Source organism: Lissotriton vulgaris, chromosome 3_1 (assembly GCF_964263255.1).
Source record: "Lissotriton vulgaris chromosome 3_1, aLisVul1.2, whole genome shotgun sequence".
NCBI classification, from domain to species: Eukaryota; Metazoa; Chordata; class Amphibia; order Caudata; family Salamandridae; genus Lissotriton; species Lissotriton vulgaris.
The window spans coordinates 855,402,397-855,414,458 of NC_141689.1; the positions used below are offsets into that span (position 1 = coordinate 855,402,397).

General features: G+C 42.1%; 1 protein-coding gene across 1 annotated transcript in view; it reads left to right on the top strand.

The window, feature by feature from the left end:
- The first annotated feature begins 448 nt into the window (after nucleotides 1-448).
- LOC147727119 (protein FAM240B-like) overlaps nucleotides 449-12,062 on the top strand; it is a 179,463-nt gene continuing 167,849 nt past the window's right edge. Inside the window, exon 1 of the mRNA XM_086963057.1 lies at nucleotides 449-577. Coding sequence (XP_086819183.1) covers nucleotides 449-577 — 129 coding nt within the window. The remainder of the gene's footprint in view (nucleotides 578-12,062) is intronic.

Here is a 12,062-nt window from a genome sequence, read left to right on the forward strand (position 1 = left end):
TGCCGCCATTGTCCTGTGCGGAGGAGCACTTGGCGGTGTGTCATTATCAAGCATGCACCCTGGATTAGCAGCTCCAAACAACAACATATTTCCAGCATTCACCCTGTAACCCAAGCCCCATGTGTGATTTGACACAGCATTCCAGGGCCCGTTCCAGCGCGGGTTCACAGAGCGGGGCCTTGGCGCTGCGTGCGAGGGGTATCAAGGCAGGTTTATGTGTAATCGAAAGAATACCTTCTGTGCGTGCCAAGTCATGGCGTCTCCGCCACCTGCTCCAACGTGGGAACGCTGCCCGCTGGGACGGCCTATCGGCGTCACCCCGGACACTATGCTGCAAAGTTCCTGGAATGAGATTGGTTTTAACACAGTTGCTAATTCGGTTCGATTGCCCTGATACGATGAAGGATTTACGCTAGCGCGAGCCCGATAAAAAGGAGCGGGAGGCGTAATGTCGGCATATCTTTGTCACTCCGTGTCGCGCCCTTACAAATCCGCAGGGCAGGGGTGTGCCAGTGGCGGCCGAACCTGGAAGAGGTCCCACACGACTTTGGTGTCAAGGGAACCGGGCAGGACCAAGGTAAGATTTGAAGGTGTCCCACACAAAAGCTATGACGTATATGATATATTTTTAGAATTCCACCGTTTTGTATATGCGTTCATAGTGATGATTCCTTTCGCAAGAACCAAGTTATTTTGGGCTTCAGAGTGCACTGCAGAGCAGATAATAAAGTAACAATGCGATATTTTACAAGGTGTAAAAAGTAAAACACCACCAGATTACAGAGATAGCATCACGATGTCTCATTGTGTGGACACTGTTCAGTGAAGCCTGGAGGAGGATGGATGCACTTGACCCCACGTTTCAGTCTGCTGGCTTTATTTGCAAATGGAATACCTTAAGTGCTAGGGATACATTGCCATAAAAACCCACAGTGCCCACCATTTACAAAAAAGGGCTTAGAAAAGTCGAAAATTTACGCAGATAATTATACTACTGCGTTTGGAGGTTTCCAACTTAAAAGCACTTTAAAAAGAATCCCAGAAGTGTGCCTTTAGGTCTATGACAATTGTCAATGTCTAGGAATATTCCAATGTGAATACATTTAGTTAGGCGGCCACTCAGTCATTCAGTTAGTAATGTGCATTTTCACACCTTAAATGCTCAAATTCACATCCACTGCTCCAGAATGTAACATTGCAGAAAAAAACGTGATATTGAATCGTGATAAGTATAATAGTAATTTACTCCAACTGTAAACAGATTTGATAACGTTCTTGTCAGTGAACAGCAGAGACATTTGGGCGTAAATACACAATAAGTCATTTTTTCTCAAAAGCCATAAAATAAGAGGAACATTAAAAACACAACTGATGGTGACAGAGAAGGCGCAGGTAACACAAAATATTGTATATGGTTTGGAAATTTGAAGTGTAGAAACGGAAACAAAAACCTAAATCTTAATGGGACATTATTTGCAGAAAACAGTAGAAGTTGCTAAGTAGCAGGATATTTCATACCATCAGATATTCAAAACTTTTCAGAAGAAAACAGACGTTATTGATGCGCTCATAATTAACTTTTAAGATCATAAACACTTTTTACACTCTTTAGCAGTGATGGTAAAACAATAGTGAGGGACTCATCTAACAAGTGTAGCTGAATCTTTTCATAGCCTCATCGCTGTCCTAAAATGATGCATAGAGTTATGAGGACAGTGACTAAACTGAGGGAATAACACATGCCTTCAAGATACCTATGCCAGATTAATCAAGACACTTTGTGCATACTGGTTTAGGATCTTGATGCATTCATCATTTAATTAAATGTGAAAACATCACTGTGACAGGAAAAATCCCAAGGGTGAATGATTACAGGATAGACAATTCTTGAAGAAGCCAAGTTGGGATTGCTTCAATCGACTGCTAAAATTGGTATATTTGATTTATTTCACTCGGTTTCGCAGCACAGTCCATGCCAAAACTACCTAATACGAAGAACTCCAGGTCCATTTTTACCCATCCACTTAGCCACTACCAGTACCAGTAACAGGTTAGGGACACAAACCTCCACTCCTCGCGATATAGCAGATCGTACTCAAGGCAGTTGCTTCATCACAAATATTTGTTCTACACATGCATACATGTAATATGCCTTGCTTGAAACTGGTATATCAATTCATTCATGTAGAAATGAGTCAGTTCCATCTTTCAGAATTTCCTGGTTCACAATTGAACATAACCCTTACTTTTGATCAAATCAGCTAAAATCTGCACAGTTTTCTGCTGTAGCATCATCAATTGTTGAACAACATCTGAAATGTCGCAAAACAAAGTTTTTTTGTTCTTTTTCTAACCCTAGATAATTGTTTTAATTTATTTTTTCTTTTCTATTTTATTGATATTTGGTAAAATATTACATAATTGCTTGAAAATTCATTCATTTATGTTGTACATACATTTTCCTGGGTGTATAAGGCAACAAGTAGGAAATATGGAGCATTGGGGAGTAGCCACTTCAATTGCGCTTTCGTTAAGGGATCCAAGACACTTTTGAGGCCATGTTATGTAAAATTTACACTAATACTACAAACAGACGAAATGTGTTGTTATCATTTTTGCAACTTGCATTATGCAAAATGGAGCACTAGAATGTTGTTCATATGGGCTTCTCCTCTCATAGCTAAAATGAAGGAAACATATTTTGAATCCATTGCAGAAAGCAATCATGCACCCGATGCATACACTTTTTTTGAGTGCATATAAGTTTTAAAAAGAAATCCTGGTCCAAGAATAGCCTTTGTTAAACAAGCCCTTGCAAAGCCAATATGCCTGGGTTTAATGTGTTAAAACATGTAGCCATACAAAAATAGATGTAGACTTTTAGGAAGGAGTCAATAGGGGTGATCAGAGAGGGCTATAGTTGTAAAGTAGTCACTCATGCATTTCAATGCAACCACTCGAATGGAGACAGAAGGATACCCCCAAAAATTCAGATATCTTAGGTGAGAGATGAATACTGCACAGGGCTAAGCTAAGATACGCTTGACAATCTCTCCTCCCAACGGCTGAAAGAAGCTGCTGAATAAAGCTTATAGATGAAACTGGTGGGTCCCAAGTCCACTCAATTTTATTTTGTCAGCAATAGCTATGTTTAACAGCTGCACTATCATAACCCAAACTAAAATGAGAGCAATAGAGTGTAGCAGAGTTCCAACCAAGGAAGGCACATCCTTTGCGAGTTCCCATCTATGGTCTGATAATTGAGCTGGAGTATCCACCCGTACCAGCGTCTAACTTAAGCAGTTGCGATAAACAATGGTGAATCTGACTCCCTGTTTAGAGATGATGCACTCTGAAGGCCGATGGGTGTCAAGAGGATAACAAACTCCCCTATCAGAGCATACTGCTACGGCTATATGGAGGTCTTGAGATGTGGGGCTGGCAGTGCATCCTGGATACAGTTTTGGCCACAACATGAACAATGAATTGGGTCCCACTCCCTGATCATGAATGGAGCTGTAAGGTGGGTATGATCAAGAGCTGGTGAGCAGTGATTGGTTGTGCGGTGTTTTGTGCTTCCCCCTGAAGAGGTAGCAATATCATGTTTGCAGTTCTTGGACCCATCCAGGTAGACATGGCCTTACAGGAACCACTGAGTACACAGTACTTTAGCTAAAAAGTACATGGACTATACGTTGAAAGATATGTTGCTGTGTGACCAAATCCCTGAAGTTGTCATGTTTTCTGGGGAAGCCATTACAAAGAGAGTAACTGTACTTGGAGGGCATGACAATTTGTCATCCCCATTCAGGGAGACCCTTGGGAGAACTTTTTCTATAATGTTTGCTTGCATTAGAACAGAGGCTCATACTGCTTGACTGTTAGTGAAATATCATTTCTTTGTAAGTGATTGCCCACATTGTTGGCAAAATTCTTACAATGGCTGAACTGGGCACCACAGGGTGATACATAGTCTAGAAATGGAGCTGTGGTAGATTGGCGCCAAGAATTGTGAGGTAAGAAGTTAAGAAGGGACAAAGTGAAGAGGGGCATGTTATTTTGGAATGATGCTTGGAAGCAGTATCGCTTGATGAAGGCTGGAAATTTAGAAGAACCAACTGGATGTGACAGCCAGCCAAAAGATAAAAACTAGTGAAGGCAAATGAATGGCTCATGGAGATGCCACAGAGCGTAGACCACTGGTGGTGAGGCACAGCCAGCTGACAATGAGGAAAGTTTGGTTAACGAGGTACAAGAGATGCATCATTGAAACCCTTAGAAGATCTGGATAAAAGAGGTGGAACTACTAAAGCAGGTAGAGATTCCTTCTGAGCAGCAGGTCACATGCCACCTAACTACTTGTTTTGAAGGCAAAGAGGAGCAGCCCTCCTTGAGAAACTTCAGCCACCGCCATTACAATTACTAAGTATTATAGCCATATGTACCCTTTTTCGCTCATCTTCCCTCTCCCTGCGAATGCCAACCATGATTTCACCACTCATTTCCAGTTTGGTAACCCTATGCACTGAACTGGGCCTGCCCGTGCTTCTCTTCTGTTCTTTCTTTCACCCTGTCTTTCATTCCCTCTTCTATCATGCCTCCTGCAGCGGCCCATTGAGAGGGCACAACACCTGCCTCTCTCCAGCCCCCTTCGATTCTAGATATCTTTCTTTTTATCTATATGAAGACACAGATTTGGTGTCTATCCCTACTTTCATTTTAGCCCCCCAGACCCCTTTTTCCTCATCCTCTCTGGTTGTCCCTCTGGTCTCTTGTCTTCATCTTAATCTCACCGGGTAATCACAGACAGTCACAATACCTACCTGAAGCCCATGGAACCTGGAGGCATATTTACAAGCTCCTATCGCCACAGGAACGTTACTTTTAACAATGTTCCTCTGGCGATAGGGGCTTCGCTTAACATGGCTTAACGCTGCATTGTACATAAGGCACCCTTTCTCGCTATACTTAGTGTGAAAGGGGCACCTGGCCGCAACACCCATTGATTTTGACACTGTCCCCTATTTACAAGGGTGACGTAAATTGGAGGCTGTGCCAAAATTAAGACCAGGGAAAAAACGTGGTCTTAACATGGCGAAACGAAGAGAAATGCTTTATTTCTCCTCGATTTTGCTGTGTCTATGTGTGCTGCATTGTGCAACACACTCAGAAACAGCAAAACGCCATGAAGGATTGTTTATGTGCAGGAAGGTGTCCCTTCCTGCACATAAAAAAGCATTACAAAAATGATGAATTGCAACTTCTAAGTGTGTTGCACAATGCAGCACACATAGACGTTTCAAATCGCCATTTGTGATTGTTTATGTGCAGGAAGGGACACCTTACTGCACATAAGCAATCATTCCCTCAACGCAGGCACCCTTGCACTATGGTGCAAGGGTGCCTGTGTTGGCACTAGGCAGCTTAATTTTGTGCCAGCACTAGGTAAAACGCAAGAATGTGCCGTATCTTTGTAAATACGGCTTGTCTCTGCGTTTTTGGAATGGCAGAGCATGGCGTTAGCATTTTGTGCTTAACGCCATACTCCGCCATTCCCTTGTAAATATTCCCCCTGGTTTCCCCAGCAAGGTGTACAATTATTCCTACCTAATGTGAAGGGTAGTGGGCTCTCCAGTTACTCATATCTGTATTCAATCTCATAGAAGGAAACATGGCTCCCTTAGCGGACTACTAATTCTGTGTAGCCTGTGCGCTTTTCCAATGTGACCCTGGAACCGGCAAATAGGGCCAACAACGCCTCCGTGCCCGCTTTCAGTATGCACAAATATGTCAATTTTGAATTGGCCGAGTAGCGGTCATAATGTTGGTTACTTTACTAGTTTCTCATGTCATGCAGCGTACTTGAATACAAATAAAGTAAGCTGTAACCTGTTTTTGCTCTATTTTCATTTTTCCATATTTAAATATATCGCAGACTGATTTTGTATTATTATGCTGCATACATGATTAGAAATGGACCAACGCGATTTTTGCCTCACACTCAGTCACAATTTTCACCTTTGAAATTTGGCAAAGCATGTATTTCTCGTGTCCATGTCCTGTTATTTAGACTGAGAGGCAACAGTGGGAAAACGTTGGTACAAAACTTGCTGAAAATCCTGTTGCTCTAGTCCCTATTACAAACAACCTAACACAAAACTTATATTTTGCTCCATTTTAATGCACAGGTATAAAAGTTTACATAACATTGGTCATTCGGTAGCTCGTTTGGTCTGGTGCTGGATCACCAAGAATGCCCTGTCATTGGTTTACACCGACCTCTTAGCATTATTTGCTCATTTTCGCAGGTCTCTTCCCTGAATCATGTGTTGTGTGTTTTGCTATTACATCAAGAAGAAATAAGACAGAAGAGGATTTTTTTCAGGGGTGCTGTTTTGCCATTATCCGCGACATGTCCCACCACATCTTTCAGGGACGGTACAGGTGTATTGCCAGGGAGACTTTGGTTTGTATTGTTCCGATTCCTTAATCTTACCCCACGTCACACATTTGACAAATATTGGTTACTTCTTCAATACCATCCAGTCTCTATTTCAGCACCGAGAACTTAATTAGTTAAAGAACTATAGGTGCACTGACCATTCATTCTCGCCTACCGATTCTTTTTGTGCAAATTTAGAAACTGTGGCAGGCACATTTTCCGAAGCACTTTTAGAGATATACTCAGGACAATAAAAATGTGTGTAATTAAAAAGAAGGAGCAGAATACAGCCAAGTTTCTGTCCCGTCAAGGTTTACTAGAGGTGAGGGCGACCTATTGCGACTCTTTTCGGATTTATGAAACCGCATGCTGTGCATCTGCTGGTCATAGACAAGCGTCCATCTGCCATGTTTTTTTAATACATAAGGTTACACGGCAATGTAGATGAAGACATGCTGTTCGAAGTCATCTTCATGATACCTCCTTAGAAACTGCAGGACGCGAGTTGACTGTCTCCAATAGGCTTCCATTCACACTGCATGCTCAGCACCTGTCTAAACATGGAGGCTTCAGGGCCACTGTTCAGCTGAGGTGTCACTTCCCATAATCCTCACAGTCACTCTAATGTTTGCCCAGTTGTTACTGAATCCATCCTACTGTGTTTAATGCTTCAGAGAGATCTATAACGGCCTTCACTTTCTAGGTCATTGTGTATAGGGTATCATATGAAACATAACTTATAATGCTTTAAAGGAGTAACTCTTGACAGATCAAACACTCTCTCCTGCCACAAAGCCATCAATCTTTGAAAATGGCACTTACCTGGGAGGGTGAGTAGATGCACCCCGGGACACCCTGATATTATAAGGCAAGCTGGACGCCCTTAGAAATGAGTGGGCCGATGATAGATGCTTTACCTCCCGTATCTGTTGATTCACAAAAGCAAATACAGTGAATGTAGGATTGACATGGAGTCTGTTTCCAGAGCAAAGGTGGACGTTTTACACATAGGAATGTGGTAATGCAAATAAGAAACATAGGGGCATATTTACAAGGGCCATATCTCCGCTTTTTGGGCTTTTAAAACCAAAAAAGCGGAGATAAAATAATCGCCCTATCTACAAGAGTGTGCTAACATGCATTAGCACATGTTAGCACCCTTTTTTCCGACTCCTCCCTTTGCGTCTCTGCAAAGTGGGCGTCACTGGGCAGAACAACATTGTAAATATCGCTGATGTGCACATCACGATATTTACAAGGTGGCCCACGCATTTTAGCAGATGTTAGTTTTGGGCGAAAACCATTGTTTTCGCCAAAAACTAACGTCTGCTAAAATCATGACTAACCCATACCTAACATGCGGGGTGGATTCTTGTATTACGACCACATAGTCGTATCAACAAGCAGAATATCGCTGTTTTGCAGGGAACATCGCTGGAAAGCCAGCGATGTTCCCTGCAAAACGGCGATTACCCCGCTATCACTGGAATTTATATTGCCATTGCGCTATGCGTTGTAAATACAGCGCAAGCATGGCAAAAAATTCCAGCGATGGACGGCGATAAATATAAAAGCGCTAAGCGCGCTTTGCGATATTTATCGCCGTCTGTTGTAAATATGCCCCATAGTGTGTTACGCGAGTAAATGAGTGTAACAAAACAAAATAGAGAGTATAATTTATAGGAAGAAGCCCTTTCTTTAAAAAAATATTTAATTCAACAAATCATTATTCCTTGATTTCTTGTTAGTTGGCTCCTCTAACTTCTCAGCAAGCCACATGGATTCCTTGCTCCAGTAATTCCTGCAGTCTATCAAAGAGAAGTGTGGCTCAATGATTAGAGCGGCAGACCCTGATGCAGAGGTCTAGCCCGGGACCAGGGTTCAATTTCCCGCCTCGGCGGATCTTGGGCTCAAAATTCCACGGACCTGATAATTCTCGCCTCGGTGCCTATTCCAATCATGGAGTCCCACTCTGCAACTCTGGGCAATAGCTTGCTTAATCTCCACAACGGCCCCCATAACGCTAAGGATGCCTGGACTCCACTTTGGGGTGCCCAGGAGTGGACGCCTCACAGGGAAAGCCAGGATGGGTTCCAGAGCGGTATTCGAACAAGCACCTTGAGACCCTTGCGGGTGAGTAGTGCGCTATACAAGTATCAATTTACAAGAAGGTGTGTGGGTGGGTGAGTGTGACATTAGTGAGTTATGCGGGTGATTTATGCCATAAAGAGCTCAGTAGGGCCCACAGGGAGTGCAAGAAGGGGTCCTCATGAGGATTGTGCGACGACTCCCTAAGTGGCCATATTTCACTTCAGTTTGTCCTTCTGCAGGCCACTGAAAGCTGTAGCTGTGGGGCATGCTGCTCATGTGAGGTGAGCCAGGGCTACGGCTTCCAGATTCATTAAGTTGTTAATGAAGGCACAGGGCTGGGACATGGTGTCCCCGACTGCATGGGTTCATCTGGTAACTTTAGACTTGCCAGGCTTTCACCCTTCTAGAATACCAAAGGGGTCTCAGGAAGATTAAGTTAATGCAGATAAGTGCAGGGTGATTCATTTAGGCCACAACAATGGTCAGATCAAGTGGCAACTAAGTGGTGTGATTCATGAGAGTGCCCGCTAAGACAGACAACAAGCTGAAAATGAATTTGAAAAGCCACCCTGCAACTTTCAAAGCAACGTGTGCATTATTATTTTAATCAGGGAATACAAAGTTGGTCTAGAAACGGACTTTGAATATTGAAAGGATATTGTTTATTGATAACTCTATATTAATTCAATTGAAAACGTTCAAAGTCAGGCCAACAAATTAAATCAAGGCGCGGAAGATCAGAGTTGTAAGGCGAGGCTTAAGAAGTTAATTCTTGTAATAGAAACTTGGCTGCCAATCAGTGCCTTAACCTCCTCACTCGCAGATTAACAGAGAGGACTTTGTGACAGGGAACTATTGACAGCAGCTGTGTCATGCTGTAGGGTGGATGTAAATATGTTGCTTGTAGTCACTGGCAGTGTTTCCCAAACTAACTTGGAAGAGTCCTTAAATACAGAGTGCATTGGCGGGCAACAAACTCGTGCAGAGAAACTTTACTAAGGACTGAAATCGGTGTTACGGAGATATGATAGCGATAACTACTTTACAAAAAGTTTAGTTAAATTGGCAACATTTTCCTTTTTCTCCTTTTTCCCCATCACCTGAGGTAAATTAGGCACATTCTGGAAAATTGAGGAAACCTAAACTCTGTCGATTTATAGCATGATAGATGAACGGCATTGAGTACCTAAATTAAACCTAGGTGGGCAGTAAAATCCATTTATAAGGGCAAATCACCAATCCTGCTCTATAAAAAGGTTTTGTAGAATTCTAACCCAAAAATTGGGAATAGAGGACATTTCGCCAATGGAGCCGATTTCCAGGAGTGGATTGGGCACAGGATCCTAAGTGCTTGTAATTGCACCAAAGAAGTGCAGGTACTTATTATTCCAGAACGCCGGCTCGTTCCTGAGAAGTGCTGAAACGCTCCCACGAAAAGCGCTGCATCTCTCTTGTGAAATGATGATGCTCTCTTTGAAGTGAAAGAAGTCAAGCATACAGTACTTGACCGTACTTGCCCATTTAAAGCACTAGGGTTCCCACCTGGGAAAATATATTCTCTCCACAGAGCAAGAAAAACTTTATTTGCAAATGCACATATGCCTACGTTTCCACGTTTAGAATTTCCACCTGGTGGAAATTCTGCATGCATAAATGTTATGTAGGTAGGTACTCGTAGAAATCAATAAGTAGCATAGATTTCCAGAAGTACTCCGGCAGTCGTTTGTGAATCCTTGAAAAGTCCAGAATTTGCTCCACGTGTGATTAAGGTGCATTGTTTCTTTTTTCACCTATGTGCTTAAAGCTATTCTTGGGTCTGAATAATAAATATATGCCGGGTGCATTAATCAGCTCACACTACCTCTTGAGTTGACGCTTAGTACACCAAAAGCATCCCAGTATGGAACTGCACAGCCTTAACCAAACAAGCATTTGCAATGCAATAGGTCTCGCATTAGGAAAGTTTGAGCTATTGGTATTGTAAATGGCACATTTTTTATTTATGTGTTGGTTTTGAAAATAGCAAACTTAATTGCTTTGTCATTTACAATGCCAATAGTTTTAACTGTTGCAAATGTGACACCTATAGCATTTGTAATGCAATATGTGTTGTATTTACGTGACTTAGATGTATTGATATTTCAAATAACAATGGCTTTTACAGTTTTTAATAATACTGAAATAAAAGTTATTGTAATTTATAATAGCAGTAGCTTAAACTTTTGTAAAAAAAAATTGTGAAGAATATGTTAATTGTATTTTATTGTGACGAAAATCCAAGAACAGAAGTGAAATATTAACATCTTTTTGTGACATTTGTAATAAAGCTTGAAACATTGAGAGAACATATTTGAACCAGTTGTTGAATGGTTGCACAGATTGATGCTGTGGTGGTGCTGAGTGATGTTGTGGTGGCGACGAGTGATGTTGTGGTGGCGACGAGTGATGCTGTGGCATTCATTGATGCTGTGGTAGCACCTAGTGAGTTGTATTTCCCATGAGTGATGCTGTGGCGGTGCTGAGTGATGCTGTGGCGAAGCAATAGATAGATAGAGTGAGGGCAATAGATAGATAGAGTGATGGCGATAGAGTGAGTGTGATAGATAGATAGAGTGTATTTATGTTGCATTGAGTAGTGTAAGTATGAGGTGTGTAATTATACGGCACTGAGTGGTAATATGTGGAGTGTATTTACGTTGCATTGAGAAGAGTAATTATATGGGGTGTAATTATGTGGCACTGAGTGGTAATATGGGGAGTGTATGTTGTATTCAGTAGAGTAATTATGTGGCACTGAGTGGTATTTGGAGTGTATGTTGCATTGAGTGCAGTGTAATTATGTAGCATATTATGTGGCACTGAGTGGTATTGTGTGGAGTGTGCGTTGCATTCAGTAGAGTGTACTTATGTGGCACTGAGTGGGATTTGGAGTGAATGTTGCATTGAGTGCAGTGTAATTATGTGGTGTGTAATTATGTGGCACTCAGTAGTATTTGGAGTGTTTGTTGCATTGAGTGCAGTGTAATTATGTGGTGTGTAATTATGTGGCACTGAGTGGTATTTGGAGTGTATGTTGCATTGAGTGCAGTGTAATTATGTAGCATGAAATTATGTGGCATTGAGTGGTATTGTGTGGAGTGTATGTTGTATTCAGTAGAGTGTAATTGTGTTGTGTGTAATTTTGTGGCACTGAGTCATATTGTTTGGAGTGTATGTTGCATTGAGTGCAGTGTAATTATGCGGCGTGTAATTATGTGGCACTGAGTGGTATTTGGAGTGTATGTTGCATTGAGTGCAGTGTAATTATATAGCATGTAATTTTGTGGCACTGAGTCGTATTGTTTGGAGTGTATGTTGCATTGAGTGCAGTGTAATTATGTGGCATATAATTATGTGGCACTGAGTGGTATTTGGAGTGTATGTTGCATTGAGAGCTGTGTAATTATGTGGCAGTGCAGTGTGTGTGAGGCAGGGCAGTGTGTGAGGCAGCGCAGTGTGTGTGTGAGGCAGCGCAGTGTGTGTGTGAGAG